This window comes from Mus musculus, chromosome 13, assembly GCF_000001635.26.
Source record: "Mus musculus strain C57BL/6J chromosome 13, GRCm38.p6 C57BL/6J".
Taxonomy (NCBI): Eukaryota; Metazoa; Chordata; class Mammalia; order Rodentia; family Muridae; genus Mus; species Mus musculus.
The window spans coordinates 13,677,541-13,704,523 of NC_000079.6; the positions used below are offsets into that span (position 1 = coordinate 13,677,541).

The window sequence follows — 26,983 nt, forward strand, 5'->3', positions numbered from 1 at the left end:
TTTGGGTACTGTCTCTGTGCCCTCTGATTAGTTTGGTTAAGAGTTTATCTATCTTGTTGATTTGTTTAGTAGATTTTTAAGTACTATTTTTCTGTCTACATTTACTAGGAACCAGTTCTTCCAATATTGTTCCACAGCGGATGGCTGCTCAGATGGTTCGATCTAGAAGTCTACCAGCATTTCCTACTTATTTACCACTAATACGAGCACAAAAACTGGCTGCAAGTTTGGGTTTTAGTGTTGACAAGTTACAAAATATTGCAGATGCCAACCCAGAGAAACAGAATCTTTTAGGAAGACCCTACGCACTGAAAACAAGCAAAGAGGAAGCATTCATCAGCAGCTGTGAGTCTGCAAAGACTGTTTGTGAAATGGAGGCTCTTCTTGGAGCCCACGCCTCTGCCAATGGGGTTTCCAGAGGATCACCGAGGTTCCCCAGGGCCAGAGTAGATCACAAAGATGTGGGAACAGAGCCCAGATCAGATGATGACAGTCCTGGGGATGAGTCTTACCCACGTCGGCCTGACAACCTCAAGGGACTGGCCTCATTCCAGCGAAGCCAAAGCACTGTCGCAAGCCTTGGGCTGGCGTTTCCCTCTCAGAATGGATCTGCAGTTGCTAGCAGGTGGCCAAGTCTTGTTGATAGGAATGCTGATGACTGGGAGAACTTTACCTTTTCTCCTGCTTATGAGGCAAGCTACAACCGAGCCACAAGCACCCACAGGTACTCATGTTTTCTTGTCTCAGAATCCCTGCACTAGAAATGTCTTCATTATGCCACTTCTGATCATATTACAGTAATACCAAGTAATACCAACTGAGAGCCTGAATTGTTTTTTCTAAATATATTTTATTTGTTAATTCTTTGAGAATTTCTTACACCTCCAAACATCTCCAAGATACAGTTCTGTTCTCTATCTTTATCCACTCCCCACTTCATGTTCTCTCTCTGTTGTTTTTTTTTGAACAATCCACCATGTCCAATTTGTGCAGCATATATACTCATGAGTATGTTGCCATCCACTGGAGAGTGGTCACCCTACTATGGGCCACACATTTTTTAAAAAGCTGACCTTCCCTCAGAAGCCATTGGCTGTTCATAGATGCTCAGTTGGGGTGGAGAATCATAAGCTCCTCCTTCCTCCATGCTGGGCCGGTGCCTTCCCTTGGAGTTGTGCAGGACCTGGAGATTTCACTTCAGATAGTCTAAGTAGCATATGTGGTCACGAATACTGTATTATAGTATATTGTCTGTAGAAAAACCTCTGTCTTAAAAGGCAAGTTTGTTAATCATGTTTAAATTAGGAAACATTTTAAAACCTTCTGAGCATTTGTCTTGCCATGTCAATGCGGCTCCTAGGGTATTGTTCATGTGCCTTTCTTTTTGATGCTGTGTTAAGACTTTTCTGGTTTCTGTCACAGTGTCATTGAAGACTGTCTGATACCTATCTGCTGTGGATTATATGAACTCTTAAGTGGGGTTCTTCTTGTCCTGCCTGATGCTATGCTTGAAGATGTGATGGACAGGATTATTCAAGCAGATATTCTTCTAGTCCTTGTTAACCACCCATCACCTGCTATCCAGCAAGGAGTAATTAAAGTAAGGGCAGGAACTAATAAGTGACGTTTTCATCAGGAATATATGAGTATGTGTGTGATTTGTTTAGTATATGTTAAGACTTAAAGCTTATTTCATATTTAATAATAGTGAACTATTGGGCTTGGAGAGTTGGCTTAGTAGTTGAGAGCATTGGGCTGCTCTTATAGGAGACCGAGGTTCAACTCTCAGCACCTATATAGTGGCCCACAGTCATCTGCAGTTTCAGTTCTAGGGCATCTGATAGCCTTTCCTGGCCTCTGCAGGCACCAGAAACACAGTTTATACATGTAAATGCAGATAAGACATCCATATACATAAAATAAAAGTTAAAATAAAGTTATTTAAAGTAGCACTCAATAGTTTTGCTATTTCATACTGGCATTTTGTGTATTCAATTTAATCTTAAGTCTTTCTCATATATTGCTTTATATCAATTTACCAGTAAAGTCTATTTCACAAAAATTATAAGAATCATGTAGTTTATTGGAATTCTTTCCTGCGGTGTAGTATCAATTTTTGAACATTTCAGTCTCAGCTCAGTTATCTCCTTTTTAAAGAGGCCTCCCTGATTGCCATGTCAGATTACTTCCCTCTAGCCATACTCTTTATTTACGCATATATGTATATATTCATATATGTATATATTCATATATTGTCATCTCTAATGTAAACTTCAGCTATTTACAGTTGTCCATATGTTGTACATACTAAGTGTACTGACAAAGCAATGAATATTCAATGTGAATAGCTTCCTTTAGAATCACCAATAGCATAGAGGTGCTAGTTAATTTCTTTATGCAGGTAACATGGTTTTTAGCTTTCTCTGTATGTGTCTGTGTATGTGAGTGAAAGGTAATAGCTTACAAATATAAGAATTATATACAGTTTGAATTGTATATATTAAATGTTAACATCTAAATTTTTTTCTTTAGCTGTTACATGCATACATTAATAGAGCATCAAAGGAGCAAAAGGACAAGTTTCTGAAGAACCGTGGCTTTTCCTTATTAGCCAACCAGTTGTATCTTCATAGGGGAACTCAGGAGTTGTTGGAGTGCTTTGTTGAAATGTTCTTTGGTCGACCGATTGGCCTGGATGAAGAGTGAGTTCTCTACACCATAATTCAGATCCTTTGTCTTAAGTATAAAATTTAGTGACTATTTTGGGTCTCAGAAAAGGTCTGCTATAAATCATCTCCCAGAGAATTGATTTGTTATTTTACATTTGATGTTCTTTCTCTTATTACTTCTTCCTCTGTACTTTATTCACTATTTAGAAACTGGAAACTAATAACTGCAGTAGAAAATGAAAGTGACAGAGAAGATTTGACATGTAGTACTAACATGAGAAGCTACCTGAAAGAAAGGTGGCCCCTGTAATCTCAGTGATGCGGTATTTGTGACCCGTCCGAGACACCCTCGGTCCCTTAGAGCCTTCTCTTGGAATTCCTGAGTGTGTTGCTGATTCCTTAGATTTGACTTTGTAATAATTCTTAAGGACTAACAATATGTGCAAAGATAAAAGAAAAAGTTCACTGAAACTAACAGTTTGGCACAATTTTTTTTCTGTTTGATAGAGAAAAATATATACATCTTTGGTGTGGTAGAGCAATTCAGACCTTGGTGGACTTAAATTATTTACTGTGTTCACTTTATGTATGTGTGTGTATTGCTGGTGATCAATCAAATCCAGGCCCTTATGTGTGCGTGTCGCCACGAAATACTTAAACTGCTACACCACGGAGGCAGGTCGTTTTAGGTCAGGAGTGAGAGGTTTGTTCGTTTTTGATAGCTATTTTTACTAGTTCACTGTCACGAAGATAGTTTGTAAACTAATAATTTTTCTTTACACTTGTTATAGTCCCACACAGCAGGCATTTTTTGGACACAAGATTGCCAATGGATGCATTCAAATGAGTCCACTGAAGTTATGAAATTGTATATGTATGCACCTAAGTGTTTATGCATTTATCTTAGATTTTGTCTTATTGTAAACTGTAATCTTTTTGTAATTAAGAATTCTTTTTCTCAACACTGTTTCTTGATAATTTCAATATTAGATTTAAAGACCAGCTTGAGGTGTCAAGCATTTATTCCCAGTTTGTGATTGACACCTCCTCCCACGCTTGTCACTGTGTCTTATTTATTGTAGATTTGATCTGGAGGAAGTGAAGCACATGGAACTGTTCCAGAAGTGGTCTGTCATTCCCGTTCTCGGACTAATAGAGACCTCTCTCTATGACAATGTCCTCTTGCACAATGCTCTTTTACTTCTTCTGCAAGTTTTAAACTCTTGTTCCAAGGTAGCAGACATGCTACTGGACAATGGTCTACTCTATGTATTATGTAATACAGTAGCAGCCCTGAATGGATTAGAAAAGAAGTAAGTTTTAAACTGTTAATTAAAATTACATCTGATAAGATTGTTAGAAGGGGAAATAGTTAATAGGTTACCTTAAAGAGTTGGGGTTTATTTTGTAATGCTTTCAAATAATTTCTTTCCCACAGAATTAAATTAAGTTGGAGATGGCATTTTTTTTCATCACTTTGAATAATGTTTGACTAAGAATAGGATGTTCCTACGACCTGTTTTGGGGTACTTAGAACTGAAGACAGTAAGGCTACTCTCTGATGTTTATCAAGCTTCCACAGTTGTCTCTGAGGAAGCGATTAGATAGGGCTGCTCGCTGATCTATACGGAGCTCAGAAACAGCAGAGGGCTCTGTAGCAGCTCAGTGAACTCACTTGCTGATGCAACACTGCCTCCATGCGCAGTTTACAGCAATGGAGAATATAGTAGCACTGCTAATACAAATTAATCTCTAGTAGTCAAAAGTACACTGGCAAAGGGATAAGAGCTGCCACTCGAGTTAAGAGCTTTGAAAAATAATTAGATTTTGTATTTTTGGTGTCCACATCTGATGTATAGTTTAACAATTTTTATTAGTGTCCTATTAAAATGTGAATCTTAAGATGCACCATCATGTTGTATGCCAAAGCACTGAATGCTGTCAATATTTTTGTAGAGTTCAGAGCATATCAGTGATTGTCTGGGGCAAAGGCAGACTCCTTACACTCTCTAAGTTCAGCTTTAATTGGGCACTTATTGTTTGTAGGGTTCATGTGCTTATGTTTAATAAAACTAGAAACATGAGGTATTATGTTTCCTCAGGACATTTAGACTTGATTGCAGTGCAGTGCATAAAATTGGTAAAACTGGGAAGGTGCCTATAGGTTTGTTCTGAAAGCAGTTTCTCCTAAAACTAAGTTAGCCCGATTGACCCTGTGTGGGACTGTGTTAGTTGTCCCTGTGAAAGTTATATTTCTAACCCTTACTTATTTGAAAAAACTAAATATAAAGTATTTGGGCCTGGTGTCATAACCTGAGTAGATCATCAAGGTTAAGCTTGTGGGCAGAGTAATTGATTCATACTCATTATGTGTTCATAAGTGATTAATATATATTCAAGTTTATCCTTAATTTAACTTCAATATAAGTTCACGCTTATAATCTCTAAAATATCTTTCATTTATATAGCTGAGCTGCAGAGCCGTTAATGGATTCTTTCAGATTCACTGTCCCTTAGTATTGTTGCTATACCCTATCCTTCACCCTTCATGTAGACCAGGAACCTGTGTGAGTGTTCTCTGTGTATCTTGTGTTAATCTCTAGCTGTTGTTTATGTTGCTCTCTTAACCTGTATCTTTCTCTACAAGACTGTATTTTCAACAGAAGTCAATGTGCCTTACTTGCATTCCTAGTGGGCAGGGTATATTGCTTGCTGTATAGAGTAAACATGAACAGTTCTTAAATCATTGCATGCTGGTAGCGTAGAGTTTAACCAGTTCTTTGTCTTTTAATTTTTCGGCTGTTTTGCTTATAGTATCTTCTGTTTTGTTTTGGACTCACTTTAGCATTCCTGTGAACGAATACAAATTGCTCGCATGTGATATACAGCAGCTTTTCATAGCAGTTACAATTCATGCTTGCAGTTCCTCAGGCACACAGTATTTTAGAGTGATTGAAGACCTTATTGTACTTCTTGGATATCTTCATAATAGCAAAAACAAGAGGACACAAAGTAAGAATGGATTTTAATGGAATTTTTCTCATAACTTTTACTGAAGATTTAAAGTTAATTATGTGTTGGTATTAATTGGTATTTAAAGCAACCTTTAAATTGTTGAAAATAGAGTGATTGATGGTTTGATGTAATTAGTAGTTGGCAATACATCACTGGCAGAAACTAGTAATTTTTTTTACCAAGTAGAATACAAAGGCATATGTTGGAAGAATAATGGGAATGCTAGCGTGACTCATGAGTGAAAGCGTGTAGGGTATTGGAGCTTTTGCTTTATACAAAGTTATTGGTTTTTGAAACAGTCATTTAAAGTGAAATCAGTTTAGGATTTATCATTTTTTCTATTCAAATTTTTATAGTTGTAGCTAGATATGGTGATACATATTCAAGAGATGGAGGCAGGATGGTCAGAATTTCAAGGTCATCTTCAGCTACATAGCAGGCTAACCTGGGCTACAGGAAACATGTCTCAAAAATATCAAAAAATTTGTAGTGACCATATGGGAATTTATTTTAACATTATTTTTAAATGTAGCTTAGAAACACTAACATCAAGAACCCATGTTGATGAAACAATTTTAACTTGTGTCTAAGGCCTTTTCATTTAGATATTGAATATTATAGCTTGAATATTAGGTTATATGCCTTAGATGTTAGATAATATATTAAATAAGTTTAGTTAAAAGAGTTAAACAATTATGATAGCTTGAAAACATTCTAGTCTCTTTGGGTTTAGATATGGCTTTGGCCCTGCAGCTTAGAGTTCTCCAGGCTGCTTTGGAATTTATAAGGAGCACAGCCAATCATGACTCTGAAAGTCCAGTGCACTCGCCTTCTGCCCACCGCCATTCAGTGCCTCCGAAGCGGAGAAGCATTGCTGGTGAGTACCAAGATGCCACTTTAAAATTAGAAATTTAAGATAACTATACTTTCCTATATTCTGATGCCATTTACATTAAGAATATTTTTCTTGCTGAGCATGGAGGCATGTGCCTTTAATCTCAGCACTGGGGAAACAAGGGCAAGTGTGTTTCTGGAGTTTGAGGCCAGCTGGGTCTAATATATCAAGTCTCTTGTCTCCAGGAGCCAAGGAATTAAACACGAGGTCCTTGGTCCTATGAAGGCTCGATAGATGCCTCAGTGTAGGGGAATTGAGGGTGGGGAGGTAGGAGTGGGTGGGTGGTTAGAGGAATACCCTCATAGAAGCGGGAGGCAGGAGGAAGTGACAGGGGGTTTCTGGGAAGGAGGGACACTGGGAAAGGGGATAACATTTGAAATATAAATAAAGAAAATATCCAATTAAAAAAAGAAGCAATAAATAATAATAAAATTATAAACTCTGAGGACGTTTTCCTCTCAGCAGAAACCACTGTACCTGAAGAGGCTACATAGACCATGCCCATGTTTTATCCTAATGGAAGCCATCAAGGTTTTCTGGAGATGCATGATATGATCAGATAGGCGTCCATTGTATAGGGAGGACTCTGACTTCTCTGGGGAATATGGACTTGAAGAAAGCAAAGTGCAGAACCTGGGCGGGGGCGGGGGCAGCAATCAAGGTAGACTGTGGTGTCTTTTAGACAGGCAGAATGCACATGGTATGGAGCTGACTGCGGATTTGTATGTATCACCAAATAGTAAGTGCTGATGCGTTTCCCACAGGACATGTTGCTGCTTTTATAGAAACATAAACTAGAAAGACAATAAAAACACCACAAACCTAGGATGTATGTTCATGTTCACATAAATGTATACACATGTCTCTTGTCTATGTGCAGTGGGTATGCGTAAGTGTGTGTAAGAACGTAATGTTACTCCAGGTTCTGCTCAGTGTCTGTCTATAGCAGCTGCTGTGCACACACTTGGATGTATATATAAAGAGAGTGCTTAGTGGGTTTCCTGTATTTGTTCTCATAGTTGTTAAGGCTTTTTAGTCCAAACCTTTCTCTCCTTGTACTAATTTTCTTTTTTTCTTTCTGTATGTTCAATGCAATGCAAAAATTTAAAGCCATGTGATAAAAAAGCCCATCCACGGAAAATGCTTCTAAATATGTAATAATGTGTTTAAGTTATGCTAACGTGACTTATAAAAATCCACATAACTAAACTTACTGCCCCTATGTATTCTTCCTTGTTTAATATCTAGACAGTCTCTCTTCTTGCACCACTCTCCCATTGTACTTGTCATCTATCCCAGGTAAAATGTGCCCTTTTCAGATCTAAGTGTGGTGCACAGTTTCCTATCTGCCATGACAAGGAATCTTGTTTCTTCCAGCAGTATTACACCTAGGTTTTCCATCCTTAAGTTCCCAGAGGATGTAGACACTGCTATGTACCAGGTTAATCTTCCTTCAGCCTCACATGTGGATCGCTCTGCTTGCCAGTCCCAAGTTCCTGTCAACCTAGTGAATAGGACCAGATTCAATACTTTGAGACACATACACAGGGGGAAGGGGGGGAGGGGGAAGAGAAGGAGGGAAAGAGAGAGAGAGGGAGGAGGGAGAGAAGAGGGAGAGGCATAGGGCAAGGTAGAGTGATGGAGAGATATTTTTCCTAAATGGTATCATACTGTACCAGCTGTTTATAAAGGGACTTCTATTTTTAATCCATATAGACATCTTTTTACATTAAAGAACACGTTGTTTGGTAGTTCCTGTATTGTATGTTGTGATCTTCTTCCCTAGCTTTTTTGCTTTGCTTTACTAACTTTTCCTATTAGTGTGCAGTTTTTGAAGTAAAAAAACTCAATTGTTATTTTAATGCTTGAAGATAGAGGAATTGGTAGGGTGTTATTTGAAGTGACATATTCATGCAAGTGTCATTCATACTGGTAGATGATAGAGTGGTAAAATTAGCACACGAATGAACTTTGTATTTAACCAATAAAAGCAATACTAACAAGAATGATTCTTTATTCTTTTGATGAATGAGATAGGCATTGTATTTTATATTCATTATTTTCCTTAATTCATACAATAATGTTCTTAATTCATTTTTTCAGCCATTAAATAATTACCGGGTACCTGCCATGTACAAATTCCTGTTTTACCTGACTCCATAGAACAGGGGAAGTGATAAAAGCATATAAAGAAATGTATTTCTATAGTATCAGATAGTGATGACTCTCTTCCTGTGAGATAAGCTCTGCTTTGTTCTCAGTATACATCTTATAAACAAGGAAACTGGGGCTTAGAAAAAGAAGCAAACAAGACTGTTTCTGATCCATGAGGCTTTAAAGCATGAGTACCGAAGCACACGTCCACGTTCACAAATATAGAATGAGAGTCTTACTCTGTCTACTACCTTGCCATCCCTGCATTATAATTGGATTATACACAAGAAATCTGTGGATAATATGAGGATGAACCTATCTCAATGTTTAGGGATATTATCTGACAATATTATTTTTAATATCTCCAGGAATTATTTTTTGTTTCTTCTTTACCTCAAAGATGACTCTAGTCACCAAAATTATTAACTGATTTAAAATACATAGTAGTGAGCAATCTAAAAAAAAATATTAAAACCTGCCATAATTTAGTCAGATGCAAATAATTTGTAAAAATGTCATTTATGGAAATTGATGCTTGTTTTTATAATTCAAAACAAAGGTTCAATTCCAGTGAAGGGTTCTGTTACTCCTTATCCACCAAGACGTCACTTTGGTTCCTATGGTCAACTTCCGATGCCCTTCTTCAGTCCATTAGATCAAGACTCCCCTCAGCTCTCTCCTGGATGCACCACATGTGCCGCATCCCCCAGAGCAGGTGCAGTAGTGCAGGAACAGCCCTCGGCCTCACGCAATCATCTGGGGCGCTGTTTCTCAGGAAATGCTTTCCAAATGATGTGTCCACCCATAATCAGTGTGCTGGCAAATCACTGGGCTTGCATCTACTCTGTGATCTCTGCGTTCTCACTGACTGATTTCTTATTTGTCGCTATGTATGATTTTCCAACCTATAAGCTTCAATGGTAATTACCCAGACATAGTATCATTATTATTTATCACCATCTTTTACTAAAATATCTAGTTCTTTAAAACTGTTGATGATCTTGGAAAACAAGGAAGTGAAACAGTGAAAATAGTCTATCAGATATCAAAGCCACTAGTACCCGTCTGATATTTTGGATTTTTCAGAAGACTAAGACTTGGAGAAATGATAAGTACCCTCCTGTTACTAGCTCTTTGCTATTACTTTAGACTTTGAATCCAGAAGTACTGTTCCACTTCTTTGGAGAAAGAAAAAGATACTAATTTCTCATTCTCTTTTCCTAAATGTAAGTTAATTTTGTAATAAAAAGTTTTTCTTTTAATAACCAATAAGCAAAACATTTTAGTGTAAATAAGTCCATTGCTCATTATTAACTATGGCATTGGGTAATTTATGTACTTGAAGGTTCTCGCAAATTCCCTCTGGCTCAGACAGAGTCTCTGCTGATGAAGATGCGCTCAGTGGCCAGCGATGAGCTACACTCTATGATGCAGAGGAGGATGAGCCAAGAGCACCCCAGCCAGGCCTCGGAGGCAGAGCTCGCTCAGAGGCTGCAGAGGCTCACCATCTTAGCTGTGAACAGGATTATTTACCAAGGTATCTTAGACCCCACTCCTCCCTTCAGTGGTGGACCACAGGGGAAATATATCATATGGAAGTGATTAGGTTTCCTTTTTTTAATTTATTTTTTTAATTAGGTATTTTCTTCATTTACATTTCAAATGCTATCCCAAAAGTCCCCCCAGACCCTCCCCCCCCCCAACTTCCCTACCCACCCACTCCCACTTCTTGACCCTGGCATTCCCCTGTACTGAGGCATATAAAGTTTGCAAGACCAAGGGGCCTCTCTTCCCAATGATGGCCGATTAGGCCATCTTCTGATACATATGCAGCTAGAGGCACGAGCTCTGGGGTACTGCTTAGTTCACATTGTTGTTCCACCTATAGGATTGCAGATCCCTTTAGCTCGTTGGATACTTTCTCTAGCTCCTCCATTGGGGGCCCTGTGTTCCATCCAATAGCTGACTGTGAGCATCCACTTCTGTGTTTGCCAGGCACTGGCATAGCCTCACAAGAGACAGCTATATCAGGTTATTTTCAGCAAAATCTTGCTGGTGTATGCAATGGTGTCAGCGTTTGAAGGCTGATTATGGGATGGATCCACATCTGGGTTCTTTTCAGCTTCTGGCTAGTATAAGTAAGGCTGCTATTAGCATAGTGAAGCATGTGTCCTTCTTACCAATTGGAAAATCTTCTGCATATATGCCCAGGAGAGGTATTACGGGATCCTCCTGTAGTACTATGTCCAATTTTCTGAGGAACTGCGAGACTGATTTCCAGAGTGGTTGTACAAGCTTGCAATCCCATCAACAATGGAGAAGTGTTCCTCTTTCTCCACATCCTCGCCAGCATCTGCTGTCACCTGAATTTTTGATCATTCTGACTGATGTGAGGTGGAATCTAAGGGTTGTTTTGTATTTCCCTGATGATTAAGGATGCTGAACATATTTTCAGGTGCTTCTTAGCCATTCGGTATTTTTCAGGTGAGAATTCTTTGTTTAGCTCTGAGCCCCATTTTTTAATGAGGTTATTTGATTTTCTAGAGTCCACCTTCTTCAGTTCTTTATATATATTGGATATTAGTCCCCTATCTGATTTAGGATTGGTAAAGATCCTTTCCCATACTGTTGGTGGCCTTTTTGTCTTATTGACAGTGTCTTTTGCCTTACAGAAGCTTTGTAATTTTATGAGGTCCCATTTGTAAATTCTTGATCTTACAGCACAAGCCATTGCTGTTCTATTCACGAATTTTTCCCCTGTGCACATATCTTCGAGGCTTTTCCCCACTTTCTCCTCTATAAGTTTCACTGTCTCTGGTTTTATGTGGAGTTTCTTGATCCACTTAGATTTAACCTTAGTACAATGAGATAGGAATGGATCAATTCGCATTTTTCTACATGATAACCGCCAGTTGTGCCAGCACCATTTGTTGAAAATGCTGTCTTTTTTCCACTGGATGGTTTTAGCTCCCTTGTCAAAGATCAAGTGACCATAGGTGTGTGGGTTCATCTCTGGGTCTTCAATTCAATTCCAATGGTCTACTTGTCTGTCCCTATATCAGTACCATGCAGTTTTTATCACAATTGCTCTGTAGTACAGCTTTAGGTCAGGCATGGTGATTCCACCAGAGGTTCTTTTATCCTTGAGAAGAGTTTTTGCTATCCTAGGTTTTTTGTTATTCCAGATGAATTTGCAAATTTGTCTTAGTCAGGGTTTCTATTCCTGCACAAACATCATGACCAAGAAGCAGTTGGGGAGGAAAGGGTTTATTCGGCTTACACTTCCATACTGCTGTTCATCACCAAAGGAAGTCAGGACTGGAACTCAAGCAGGTCAGGAAGCAGGAGCTGATGCAGAGGCCATGGAGGGATGTTCTTTACTGGCTTGCCTCACCTGGCTTGCTCAGCCTGCTCTCTTATAGAACCCAAGACTACCAGCCCAGAAATGGTCCCACCCACAAGGGGCCTTTCCCCCTTGATCACTAATTGAGAAAATGCCTTACAGTTGGATCTCATGGAGGCATTTCCTCAACTGAAGCTCCTTTCTCTATGATAACTCCAGCTGTGTCAAGTTGACACAAAACTAGCCAGTACATTGCCCTTTCTAATTCGTTGAAGAACTGAATTGGAATTTTGATGGGGATTGAATTGAATCTGTAGATTGCTTTTGGCAAGATAGCCGTTTTTACTATGTTGATCCTGCCAATCCATGAGCATGGGAGATCTTTCCATCTTCTGAGATCTTCTTTAATTTCTTTCTTCAGAGACTTGAAGTTGTTATCATACAGATCTTTCACTTCCTTAGTTAGAGTTACGCTAAGGTATTTTATATTATTAATGACTATTGTGAAGGGTGTTGTTTCCCTAATTTCTTTCTCAGCCTGTTTATTCTTTGTGTACAGAAAGGCCATTGACTTGTTTGAGTTAATTTTATATCCAGCTACTTCACTGAAGCTGTTTATCAGGTTTAGGAGTTCTCTGGTGGGAATTTTAGGGTCACTTATATATACTGTCATATCATCTGAAAAAAAAAGTGACATTTTGACTTCTTCCTTTCCAATTTGTATCCCCTTGATCTCCTTTTGTTGTCGAATTGCTCTGGCTAGGACTTCAAGTACTATGTTGAAAAGGTAGGGAGAAAGTGGGCAGCCTTGTCTAGTCCCTGATTTTAGTGGAATTGCTTCCAGCTTCTCACCATTTACTTTGATGTTGGCTACTAGTTTGCTGTAGATTGCTTTTATCATGTTTAGGTATGGGCCTTGAATTCCTGATCTTTCCAAAACTTTTATCATGAATGGGTGTTGGATCTTGTCAAATGCTTTTTCTGCATCTAACGAGATGATCATGTGGTTTTTGTCTTTGAGTTTGTTTATATAGTGGATTACGTTGACGGATTGCCGTATATTAAACCATCCCTGCATTCCTGGAATAAAACCTACTTGGTCAGGATGGATGATTGCTTTAATGTGTTCTTGGATTTGGTTAGCGAGAATTTTATTGAGGATTTTTGCATCGATATTCATAAGAGAAATTGGTCTGAAGTTCTCTATCTTTGTTGGATCTTTCTGTGGTTTAGGTATCAGAGTAATAGTGGCTTCATAAAATGAGTTGGATAGAGTACCTTCTACTTCTATTTTGTGGAATAGTTTGTGAAGAACTGGAATTTGATCTTCTTTGAAGGTTGATAGAACTCTGCACTAAACCCATCTGGTCCTGGGCTTTTTTTGTTTGGGAGACTATTAATTACTGCTTCTTTTCTTTAGGGGATATAGGATTGTTTAGATCATTAATCTGATCCTGATTTACCTTTGGTACTTGGCATCTGTCTAGAAATTTGTCCATTACATCCAGGTTCTCCAGGTTTGTTGAGTATAGCCTTTTGTAGAAGGATCTGATGGTGTTTTGGATTTCTTCAGGATATGTTGTTATGTCTCCCTTTTCATTTCTGATTTTGTTAATTAGGATGCTGTCCCTGTGCCCTCTAGTGAGTCTAGCTAAGGGTTTATCTATCTTGTTGATTTTCTCAAAGAACCAGCTCCTCGTTTGGTTGATTCTTTGAATAGTTCTTCTTGTTTCTACTTGGTTGATTTCGTCCCTGAGTTTGATTATTTCCTGCCGTCTACTTCTCTTGGGTGAATTTGCTTCCTTTTATTCTAGAGCTTTTACATGTGTTTTCAAGCTGCTAGTGTGTGCTCTCTGTAGTTTCTTTTTTGGAGGCACTCAGAGCTATGAGTTTTCCTCTTAGAAGTGCTTTCATTGTGTCCCATAAGTTTGGGTATGTTGTGGTTTCATTTTCACTAAACTCTAAAAAGTCTTTAATTTCTTTCTTTATTCCTTCCTTGACCAAGGTATGATTGAGTATAGTGTTGTTCAGTTTCCATGTGAATGTTGGCTTTCTATTATTTATGTTGTTATTGAAGATTAATCAGCCTTAGTCCATGGTATCTGATAGGATGCATGGGACAATTTCAATATTTTTGTATCTGTTGAGGCCTGTTTTGTGACCAATTATATGGTCAGTTTTGGAGAAGGTGCCATGAGGTGCTGAGAAGAAGGTATATCCTTTTGTTTTAGGATAAAATGTTCTGTAGATCTCTGCTAAGTCCATTTGTTTCATCACTTCTGTTAGTTTCACTGTGTCCCTGTTTAGTTTCTGTTTCCACGATCTGTCCATTGATGAAAGTGGTGTGTTGAAGTCTCCCACTATTATTGTGTGAGGTGCAATGTGTGCTTTGAGCTTTACTAAAGTTTCTTTAATGGATGTGGCTACCCTTGCATTTGGAGCGTAGATATTCAGAATTGAGAGTTCCTCTTGGAAGATTTTACCTTTGATGAGTATGAAGTGCCCCTCCTTGTCTTTTTTGATAACTTTGGGTTGGAAGTCGATTTTATTTGATATTAGAATGGCTACTCCAGCTTGTTTCTTCAGACCATTTGCTTGGAAAATTGTTTTCCAGCCTTTCACTCTGAGGTAGTGTCTGTCTTTTTCCCTGAGATGGGTTTCCTGTAAGTAGCAGAATGTTGGTTCCTGTTTATGTAGCCAGTCTGTTTGTCTATGTCTTTTTATTGGGGGAATTGAATCCATTGATATTAAGAGATATTAAGGAAAAGTAATTGTTGCTTCCTATTATTTTTGTTTTTAGAGTTGGCATTCTGTTTTTGTGGCTGTCTTCTTTTTGGTTTGTTGAGGATTACTTTCTTGCTTTTTCTATGGCGTATTTTTCGTCCTTGTATCTTTTTTTTCTGATATTATCCTTTGAAGGGCTGAATTCGTGGAAAGATATTGTATGAATTTGGTTTTGTCATGGAATACTTTGGTTTCTCCATCTATTGTAATTGAAAGTTTGGCTGGGTATAGTAGCCGGGACTGGCATTTGTGTTTTCTTAGTGTCTGTATAACATCTGCCCAGGATCTTCTGGCTTTCATAGTCTCTGGTGAAAAGTCTGGTGTAATTCTGATAGGCCTGCCTTTATATGTTACTTGACCTTTTTCCCTTACTGCTTTTAATATTCTATCTTTATTTAGTGCATTTGTTGTTCTGATTATTATGTGTCAGGTGAAATTTCTTTTCTGGCCCAGTCTATTTGGAGTTCTGTAGGCTTCTTTTATGATCATGGGCATGTCATTCTTTAGGTTTGGGAAGTTTTCTTCTATAATTTTGTTGAAGATATTTGCTGGCCCTTTAATTTGAAAATTTTCATTCTCATCCACTCCTATTATCCGTAGGTTTGGTCTCTTCAATGCTCTGTGGCTTCTGCCTGTCCCAGAAGCTGTTAGCTTCTGTAGTCCACACTCTCACCTGCACAGACCAGTCTCTGAGGGATCCGGCAACCAAGATGGCTCCCCCAGGTGCTCTGGCAAAGCCCTCCCAGGCGGGGCGGACACCTCAGGTTTCCTTTTTTAAAGACAGCATTGAGTTTTCTCTTCTTTATGACCACAGATTAAAGGAGCTTTAGGTTTGAGACTAATATTCTACTTCTTAATGTGTTAATTGCTAGTCTGGGTTGGTCATTGATTTTAAAACAATATTTTTCAACCTTTCTTTTGACAAAGTAATAGATTCATAGGCAGTTGCTAGAAATAATACAGAGATCCAGCAACTTGGTATCTAGTTTTTCACATGGAATCTTGTGAGATTGTAATACAGTGTCACTTTCAGGAAGGAGACATGAATATGGTCAAAGAGGACAATTTCATTCCCATAATGAATTTTTGCCTTTTTATGAGCAAACCCACTTTCTCCCTCCTCAGTCCTTACCTACCTCCAATTTATCCTCTGTTTCTGTATTTCTGTCATTTCTAAAATGTTTTACAAGACAGCCAGAAACAAGTGATTCTTGCCTGTCATCCAGGTACTCAGAGGCTGAGGTAGGAGAGCTGTCTAAGCCTAAGAATTCTAGACTAACCTAGCAACACAGCCTTAAAAAAAAATAGCTAGATGTAGTGGTACAGGCCTTAAATCCTGGTGCTGGGGAGGAAAAGGCAGGCAAGTTTCTGTGAGTTTGAGAACAGCCTGGTCTACAAAGTGAGTTCTGGGTTAGTCAGAAATACATAGTGAGATCCTGTCTTGGGGTAAAAAGTGTCTTATATAAATATGATATTAAGTCTGTTGCCATTTTTATTCAGCATAATTCTCTGGAGAGTTGTCCTGCTTAGTTTGAATGAATCAGCAATGTATTCAGTTGGGGTTTTGTTTGTTTTATGGGACAGTAGTGCCATGATATGGATATACCAGAGTCTATTTAACCATTTATCTATTGAAGTGCATGTAAGCTGGTTTTAATTAGAGTTATTTCAAACTTCCTAGCAAACTTCAAGTACAGGTTTTTGTGTAAATATAAGCCTTTATTATCTGGGATAAACAATCAAGGCTCATTTCCTGGGCTATATGTCAGTTTTAACCTTTTCTGAGTGGCTATACAGTTTTATATGTCCCTACATTTACAATATATAAGTAGTTCAGGTTTTACTGTATTTTCTCCAGTATCTGGAGTTGTCAGCATTTTGTTTTCACCATTCTACTAGATGTATGGAGGTATCTTACTGTTATTTTAATGTGCCGTCCCATAAAGCCAGTGTTAAGCTAATACCTAGAGGATTCATTAAGAGACCTACAAAAATTAACCCCAGCAATAAAAGCACTATGGCTGTGTCCCGGGGTGCATACTTGGGAAGGCTAGGGCAGTAGGGCCACACGTTTGAGGCCAGACTTGTGTACAAAGCAAGCTTGTTTACAAAGGAAAAAATAATTCTATAGCTAATATTCAAACATACATATACACTATATATACATATATATACTGGTCACATACACATACATAGGCATGCATACGTACACACGCGCACACACACACATACACACACACACCACAAGCACAACTATATCAGAATTTATGAATGTTACCTATCTTTAACATTCGACTATGTATATGTATATCAAACAATCAAGTTGTATACTTTATATATAATATATCATTTCTTAGAGTTAGGCCTCAATAAAGCTGAAAAACACATATTAGAATTCTAAAAACTATTCAAGGGGACTGGAGAGATGGCATAGGAGTTAAGACCACTTGTTCTTACAGAGGACCCATGTGGCCTTTCAGTTTGTTGATGATTTTTTTCAAGAGTCCTACGATCTTAGCAAATTTTAACCATTTCATCTTCACTAGTAAATTTAACCTTTATAGTTTCATAATTTAAGTACTTTTAAATGTCTATATTATTTTAAATAAATTGTTTCCCTCTTCTGTCACATTTTATCTCCTTTAATTAATACATTTACCACATTTATACTATAATAACTCAGTTAGTAATACAGAAGATTAAGAGAGTTTTTTAAAGTTTTGTTTGTGTGAGACAGGGTCTTCAAACTCACAGAGATATGCCTCTCTAGTGCTGGGGAAATAAACACGTTTCACCATACCTGACCAGAGGATTTTTTTAAAAATCAATTAAAATATAATTATATCATTTCCTCCCTCTGTTTCCTATCTCTAGCACTTTCCATGTCTCCCCTCACTGCTCCCTCTTAGATTTATGCCCATCTTTTTCTTTAATTATGTGTGTGAGTAATACATAAATGCAACTTGTTGGATCTGTTTAGTGTTGCTGGTGTGTGTATGTTCTCTGACTTGGTATCAGATAACCATTTAAAGGGCTCTGTCTGGAGAAGGCTAATTCTACCTCCTTCAACAGTTGTTAATTGCCTGCAACCCAGTGGTGGGACTCTAATTTTTCCCATAAACTTTGACATGTCAACTGGTGTCATTGTTCAGATCTTGTTTAAGTAATCATAGTGTTGAAATTTTTGGGGTGCAGTTTCCCTTTCATATCCAGAAGATAAAATCTTACCAAAGACTTCATGGTCTTCTGGCTCTTACAGTTTTTCTACTCTAAGTTCCACAATGTTTTCTAAGCTGTAGGTATACAGTTGTGTTGTGGATGTATCACTTGGGATTGGACACCAAATGGCCAGTTTTTCTGTGCATTTTGGTTAGTTGTGGCTTTCTGAAATGATCTCTCTCTCTGTGCTGCAAAAAGAAGCTTCTTTGATAAGGAGTGAGAGCTATACTTATACTTTTCTGTGAGTACAAGGATAAGTGTTTAAAATACAGGCAGAAATTATACTGGTTTAAGAAAATGGTAGTTACAGGTTCTAATCCAAAATTTATGGCATCGCTGGCCACTGATGGTTGGCTAGATTTATAAATAATACCTGGCATAATTTCCTTCCTATTGAGCAGCCCTTACATCCAATTAGACAGCTGTTGATTACTGTCAAGATATACCTTTAAGAATATCTTTCTGTGTTGGTCATTGTGGTTCATAGGTATCCCAACCTGATTGCTTTCCTTCCTTGGCAACTTAAAAAGCAGCCTACATGATGAAAGCTAGCCCTGAGGAAGAAGGGTTGCAGGTCAGAATCAGCTAGAATCTTCTAAATTCTGTGTCTAAAGTGTATGGTGTTGTCAGCAATAGGGACTTGTCTTCAGAGATCAACAAAGGACAACAACAATAACCTATATTGTCTTGAGAGTCTCTTGGACTCCCCTAACCACCAACTTGAAAGGAGGATTTTTTATGCCTAGTACTGAGGTTTTTATTAGATTAGTCTTTGGCTCTTAGGGATTATAAGTAGAGTAATTTCATTAAATATATGTACAATTATATGTAATTTTAGCTAAATATAGAATAAGTTCTCATGGCTATGTCAGATGTCCTCAGTGTTACTTATCCCACCTCTTGAGTATTTTCACCAACATCATTACCATACATAGTAGATACCTATCAATGAGTTAACTTATTTTTATTAAATTCTTTTTTAATTCAAAGAGTTGAATTCAGATATTATTGACATTTTGAGAACTCCAGAAAATACATCCCAAAGCAAGACCTCAGTTTCTCAGACTGAAATTTCTGAAGAAGACATGCATCATGAGCAACCTTCTGTATATAATCCATTTCAAAAAGAAATGTTAACCTATCTGTTGGATGGCTTCAAAGTGTGTATTGTAAGTAAATTAATGACTTGAAAATGTGCATTTACACAAAAGGAGTAGAGATCTATATATGTGAACTCTGGGTTTCTAAATTTATATTTCTTTGTGCTTTGTACCTGAAACAATTTAAATTCGTTTTTCTGTTGGGGTAAGGTCATTGTTTTGTTTTGAAGTAAGGATTCACTATGTAGCCTAGGTTGACTTTGAACTCATATTTCTCATTTCTCAGTCTCATGCTAATTGACATTGCAGGTGTGTGCCATTATGCCTAACGGGGTTTTAATAATAGAGTGATATATTTTGCTTGGCTAACCTGTTACAAAATGAAGAACCTCATGTAGTATCAGGGAGGAGTGGGATTTTGATGATTGCTGTGTTTGTAAATGAATAGCCTGTTTTTAAAGGGCTTTATTTATAATTACATTTCTGAAATATTGAAAAGTTTAGATCTTGCTATAAGCATATCCAGTACCTTCAAAATGATATAGAGTATATTGATGGTGTCTGGCTTCACTTTCTATCATCTCACTTGAGTTTCTTTGGGTCATTCATACTTGATTATGGGGGAAAAATTGATCAATTCACTCTGTCAGTAACACTAAAGGCCAATATAATTCTAGAATACCATGAGTCACCACTGCCAGTCTCTGGATCTAAACTGGATTTTAGTGTCCATCTCTGATCATTAAGTAAACTCTAGTTTCACTTAGACTAAAATCACTCAAGCAGAGATCTTAAGAGTAGGAGTAATTAGAAAGCCATTCTAAAATTGTGTTTGAGCTCTGATATATACTGATTCCAGTATTAAATTCAGGTGATTTGGTCAAGATGAGGCTACTGGTAGAGCTACAGTTAAAACAACAACTAGGGAAAACTGATGATCAATTTCTATTTAGTGCTACATTTATAACTATGGTACTCACTATGGTAGTACTGACTCATTTTTATTATGAGTTCCTTGTTTTCTATATTGTAAAAGCAAGGTGGATTTACTTCCCATTAGTCTCTGATTGTTTTCATTTGATTTTTAGTTGATAAATTGAAAAATGACTCATGACATTAGCTTCTCCTTCTGTACTCTCTTTTTGTATTTGTGACAAAAATATATAAAGTGAATATTGTCACATATCTATTTCTTAAACTCTCATTTGTATGGATATGTATGAGTGTCTAACTTTAAATGTTAAATCTAGAATGAATTGTATTCTATGGTCTTCCTTGAGTTTCTGTGAGGCTAATATATTATTGCTTAAGAAGTCTGATCCTGAGCTGTCCAGCTTGCTCAGCAGGTAGAAACACCACACAAATGTTAACCACCTGATTTTTATCCCTGATCCCATGTAAAGATGGAAGAAGAGAACCCCTCAAGTTGTCCTTTGACTGCCACATACTTGCTGTGGCACTCAAACACCCTCTCTACACACAGTGCAGCTACTTCTGCAGCTACTGCTACTGCTACTGCTACTGCTACTGCTACTGCTACTGCTACTGCTACTACTACTATTTAGTTTTTAAAAGTCTGATCCTAATTCACTCCAATTTTGACTTAGGGTTCAAGTAAAACTAGCGTTTCTAAGCAGCAGTGGACTAAAATCCTGGGGTCTTGTAAAGAAACCCTCCGAGACCAGCTTGGAAGATTGCTAGCGCATATTTTGTCTCCAACCCACACTGTACAAGAACGGAAGCAGATACTTGAGATAGTTCATGAACCAGCTCACCAGGATATACTTCGTGACTGTCTTAGCCCCTCCCCACAAGTAAGTATCTCAGCATTTGATAAAGCCCTTCAAAACAAAAATGGAAATTAAACTATGTTCATGCTGTCAGGAGTGTAGTTTTCTTACCAAACAAATTTAATCTGTGACCTTCCTTCCTATGCTTTTTAGGCTTGAATTGACTTCTTCATGGTCATTTCCCAGCTATTTTTCAGGGCTTAGATTAAACATTTTATATTTGAGTTCTTAAAAGGTCTGTATGGTTGTTTGTTGCCATATTGTGAAGAATTTTCTTTTTTAATACATTTTTAAAAATCTAATTATGTTGCTCTTTCCCTCCAGTCCCTCCCTGCTTCCCTCCTCCCATACTCTCAACTTCATAGCCTCTTTTTCTTTGTTTATTATTGTTCCATATATGTGTATATGTATGCATAAATATATAGACAACCTGCTGAGTCCATTTTTGTTTTGAGAGCCCTTCACTCTTTTTGCTTTTTGTCAGACAGCATGTCCTCTGTAGGAAAGTTCTTTGTGCCTTTCCAAAGCTGCATACAAGCTTTGTTCTGTTGGTCTTTTCCTAGAGTTGGAGAGCTCACAGCTGCTTTTCTCCATTCAGCTCCTTTGTGATGAATTCTCTTCCTTTCAAGATAGTTTCTTGTTGCTGCCCCTTGCAGCCTCTTTTAGTCCTCTGAGACTCACTCTGAACAAGGCCCTCTCCTTTGTCACCACTTAGCCCTTGACTAGTTCACTCTGTATTTCTTCTGACCCTCTCTTCATTTTTTTTGTTAGTAATTTTTTAATTGGATATTTTATTTGTTTACATTTCAAATGTTATCCCCTTTTCTGGTTGCCCTTCTGCAAACCCCCTATCCCATCTCCCCCTTACCCTGCTTCTATGAGGGTGCTCCCCAACCCACCTACCCATTCCTGCTTCACCACCCTACCATTCCTCTACTCTGGGGCATCAAGCTTTCACAAGACCAAGGACCTGCCCTCCTATTGAAGTCAGATAAGGCCCCTTCAGCTCCTTCAGTCCTTCTAACTCCTCCATTGGGGTCCCTGTGCTCAGTCTGATAGTTGGCTGCAAGCATCTGTATCTGTATTGGTCAGAGCCCCTCAGGAGACAGCTATATCAGGCTCCTGTCAGCAAACACTTCTCAGCATCCACAATAGTGTCTGGGTTTGGTATCTGCATATGGGATGGATCCCCAGGTGGGGCAGTCTCTGGATGGCCTTTCCTTCAGTCTCTGCTCCACTCTTTGTCTCTGTATTTCATTTAGACAGAAGCAGTTCTGGATTAAAAATCTGGAGATGGGTAGTTGGCCCCATCCCTCAACTTAGGGGCCATGCCTAACTTCTGGATATGGTCTAGATAGGTTCTCCCTCCTCTTTGTTGGGTATTTCAACTAATGTCATCCCCGTGGGGTCCTGCTTCCCAGGCATTTGGGACTTTCTGATTGCTACTCCCAGTTTCCCATCCCCCATTGCTATACACCTCTGTTTAACATCCTGACCCTCTGTACATCATCTTCTCCATCTCCTCCCATACCCGATTCTGCCCCTCTTTTTCCCCTCCCCACCTCTCTTTCTCCCAAATCCCTCCCACCCTATACTTCCCTTGATTATATTGTTCCTCCTTCTAAGTAGGACTTAAGCATCCATTCTTTGGTCTTTCTTCCTCTTGAGCTTCATGTGGTCTGTGAGTTGTATCGTGGGTATTCTACACTCTTTGCCTAATATCCACTTATCAGTGAGTACATATCATGTGTGTTCTTTTGTGACTAAGTTACCTCACTCAGGATTATATTTTCTAGATCCATCCATTTGCCTGCAAATTTTGTGAGGTTATTATTTTGAATAGCTAAGTTCTACTCCATTGTGTCAATGTACTACATTTTCTGTATCCATTCCTCTATTGAAGGATATCTGGGTTGTTTCCAGCTACTGGGCTATTATAAATATAGCTGCTATGAAAATAGTGGAGCATGTGTCCTTATTACATGTTTAAGTATTTTCGGGGTATATGCCCAGGAGTGGTATAGGTGGGTCCTCAGGAAGTACTATGTCCAGTTTCCTGACGAATCATCAGACTTATTTCCAGAGTGGTACTGTCTCTGTGCCCTCTGGTTAGTCTGGCTAAGGGTTTATCTATCTTGTTGATTTTCCCAAAGAACCAGCTCCTGGTTTGATTGATTCTTGGTATAGTTCTTTTTGTTTCCACTTGGTTGATTTCAGCCCTGAGTTTGATTATTTCCTGCTGTCTACTCCTCTTGAGTGAATTTGCTTCTTTTCAAGAGCTTTCAGGTATGTTGTCAAGCTGCTAGTGTATGCTCTCTCCAGTTTCTTTTTGGAGGCACTTAGAGCTATGAGTTTTCCTCTTAGCACTCATTTCGTTGTGTCCCATAAGTTTGGGTATGTTGCGGCTTCATTTTCATTAAACTCTAAAAAGTCTTTAATTTCTTTCTTTATTTCTTCCTTGACCAAATTATCATTGAGTAGAGCGTTGTTCAACTTCCATGTGTATGTGTGCTTTCCGTTGTTTTTGTTGGTATTTAAGATCAGCCTTAGTCTGTGGTGATCTGATACAGTGCATGGGATTATTTCAATCTCTTGTATCTGTTGAGGCCTGTTTTGTGACCATTTTGGAGAAGGTACCATGAGGTCCTGAGAAGAAGGTCTGTTCTTTTGCTTTGGGATGAAATGTTCTAGAAATACCTGTTAGATCCATTTGATTCATAACTTCTGTTAGTTTCACTGTGTCTCTGTTTAGTTTGTACTTCCATGATCTGTTCATTGCTAAGAGTGAGGTGTTAAAGTCTTCTACGATTATTATATGGAGTGTGATGTGTGCTTTGAGCTTTAGTAAAGTTTCTTTTATGAATATGGGTGCCCTTCCTTGCATTTGGAGCATAGATGCTCAGAATTGAGAGTTCATGTTGGTACTTTTCCTTTGATGAGTATGAAGTGTCCTTCCTTGTCTTTTTTGATAACTTTTGGTTGAAAGTCAATATTATTTGATATTAGAATGGCTACTCTAACTTGTTTCTTGGGACCATGTGCTTGGAAAATTGTTTTCCAGCCTTTTACTCTGAAGTAGTGTCTGCCTTTGTCACTGAGGTGGGTTTCCTGTATGCAGCAAAATGCTGGGTCCTGTTTACCTATCTAGTCTGTTAGTCTATGTCTTTTTATTGGGGAATTGAGTCCATTGATGTTCAGCGATATTAAGAAATAGTGATTGTTGCTTCCTGTTATTTTTGTTGTTAGAGCTGGGAGCATGCTTGTGTGGCTATCTTCTTTTGTGTTTATTAAAAGGTTACTTTCTTACTTTTTCTAGGGTGTAGTTTCCCTCCTTGCGTTGGAATTTTCCATCTATTATCCTTTGTAGGGCTGGATTTGTGGAAAGATATTGTGTAAATTTGGTTTTGTCATGGCATATCTTCTTTTCTCCATCTATGGTAATTGAGAGTTTTGGTGGGTATAGTAGTCTGGGCTGGAATTTGTGTTTTCTTAGGGTCTGTATGACATCTGCCCAGGATCTTCTAGCTTTCATAGTCTCTGGTGAAAAGTCTGGTGTAATTCTGATAGGTCTGCCTTTATATGTTACTTGACCTTTTTTCCCTTACAGCTTTTAATATTCTTTCTTTGTTTTGTGCATTTGAAGTTTTGACTATTATGTGATGGGAGGAATTTCTTTCTGGTTCAGTCTATTTAGAATTCTGTAGGCTTCTTGTATGTTTATGGGCATCTTTTTCTTTAGGTATGGGAAGTTTTTTCTATAATTTTGTTGAAGATATTTCCTGGCCCTTAAGTTGGGAATCTTCACTCTCTTCTATACCTAGTATCCTTAGGTTTCATCTTCTCATTGTGTTGGATTTCCTGAATGTTTTGGGTTAGAGTCTTTTTTTTTATTTTGCATTTCCTTTGACTGTTATGTCAATGTTTTCTATGATATCTTCTGCCCCTGAGATTCTTTCTTCTATCTCTTGTATTCTGTCGGTGATGCTTTCATCTATGACTCCTGATCTCTTTCCTAGGTTTTCTATCCAGAGGGTTGTCTCCCTTTGTGATTTCTTTATTGTTTCTAGTTCCATTTTTAGATCCTGGATGGTTTTCTTAAATTCCTTCACCTGTTTGGTTGTGTTTTCCTGTAATTCTTTAAGGGATTTTTGTGTTTCCTCTTTAAGGGCTTCTATTTACCTGTGTTTGCCTGTATTTCTTTAAGGGAGTTATTTATGTCCTTCTTAAAGCCCCCTATCACCATCATGAGATGTGATTTTAAATCAGTGTTGCTTTTCTCTGGTAATCAGAACCATAGATCAGTTCTTGTTACCCCAGTTCCACCAGAACTGGGTTCTGATGATGCCAAGTAACCTTGGTTTCTGTTGCTTATGTTCTTTCCCTTGCCTCTTGCCATCTGGTTATCTCTGGTGTTAGCTGGTCTTGCTGTCTCTGACTGTAGCCTGTGTGTCGGTACTCCTGGTAGACCAGTTCTCTCCAGGAGGTATTTGGGTATGTAGCACTGTGGCACAGAATCAACTCCTGGCACATACAGAAACTGGAAGGTTCGCTCCCAGGCTGCTCCTCGGTTTCTGTGTCCTGAGGGCTCCGGGTGGGTCCCTTGGAGCAAAAGTAGTGATGATCTTACCTGTGCTCACAGGTGTGTCCACACTCCTGGTAGACCAGCTCTTTCCTGGCTTTATTTGGCTAAAGTGATCTTTCTGTCTCCCATGATGTCTAGTTTTTGTGGGCTGTAAAAAAGATCATTTCACATGAATCCTAACACCTTTTCTCATCAATCAAGTGTTGATCAAAGGATACTAAAATGAGATATTAGACACAACTTACTGTTTGAGGTCAGATATTTTTTGCATATTATTATTTTGCACCCCAACTATCCAGAAACATGTCGTAATCCTCCTGCTCAGCCTGCCAATGCTGAGGTCTAAGCCAGTGTTCCTGACTGTTCCCCAGATAGTGTCTTTTTAAAAGATAATTTAGAATGTCACTGAATACTAAGCTGAAATATTTTTAATGTTATAAAACGAACATTATTTTAAAGACATGTAGCAAAATACTCCAGTCGTGTACCGTTTTTATTTGCCAACTTTTCAGTGCTTTTATTCTCGCAGCATCTGTTGCTTTTCCTTTTTTGGTCAGGTAGCAGCTGTCTTCTGACTAATTTAAAATGCTGCATTGAACTAAGCTTTGCTGCTTTCACTATTGCTTATGTTCATCTGAGGCTTTTAGCAACATATGATTCAGCATGTTAGTTTAAATATCATCTAAGATGTAATCGTTTCTAGAACCATTTGTTGACATTTAATTCAATTCATTTTTTTAAATGCCATAAAGCTAAATTCAGTCATGTTTGTATCAATGAAGATTTCTAAAGTAAAGGACATGTGTGCAGTTTGTTGGCATAATTATTGTCTAATATTATGTACATGTGACAAACAGATGTGATAGACAGAACATGAAGGCCCACCCAACAAAACTAGGAACCAAAATTTGATTTAAGTTTGCACTTCAGAAGACAGCTGTCATCCCCTTAGGAACTCTGATCTTGGCTTTAGGCCTGTTCGTAGCCTGGCCCACACTGGCCCTCCACTTGGAACTCATGTGGAACTGAGAGGCTCAGGGTTGGCATCTCACCTTCTTCTACTGAGGGAAACTCAGAGGAAAGGGAATGGAAATGCACTTTTACTTTAAGGTTAAAAGACAAGTTTCTCGTCTAGCTTGTGGTTGTGTCTTTTCCTTTATCCCCAGTTTATTATCTATTTTTCCTTAACTTGTTCTCCCCAGAAGCTGAGTAACTAGATTGCTTCATGTCAGCCTTTTATTAAAGGTTCCTAATACACACAGAGAATTAGAATAATATGGTAACTACCACATAACCCTCATATTAAATGTAGATTTAGTATTTTACAGTGTCTTTCTCACATTGGTGTCATTTCTTTTTTTAGTTTTTAAAAGTAGACTGTAGAAATCATGACATTTTCTTTTCTTTTTTATTAGATATTTTCTTCATTTAC

At 38.2% G+C, this 26,983-nt stretch overlaps 1 protein-coding gene across 4 annotated transcripts in view; it reads left to right on the top strand.

The window, feature by feature from the left end:
- The window catches only part of Lyst (lysosomal trafficking regulator), a 188,493-nt gene that overhangs the window by 87,230 nt on the left and 74,280 nt on the right, over positions 1–26,983 (top strand). For 2 of the 4 annotated variants that reach the window (XM_006516561.2, XM_006516562.2), the window contains exons 23-32: positions 109–724; positions 1,423–1,600; positions 2,533–2,702; positions 3,752–3,982; positions 5,515–5,681; positions 6,418–6,561; positions 9,293–9,448; positions 10,079–10,270; positions 19,070–19,248; positions 20,787–20,993. In XM_006516561.2, coding sequence (XP_006516624.1) covers positions 109–724; positions 1,423–1,600; positions 2,533–2,702; positions 3,752–3,982; positions 5,515–5,681; positions 6,418–6,561; positions 9,293–9,448; positions 10,079–10,270; positions 19,070–19,248; positions 20,787–20,993 — 2,240 coding nt within the window. The other 2 variants (NM_010748.2, XM_006516563.4) reach the window with 2 other exon arrangements.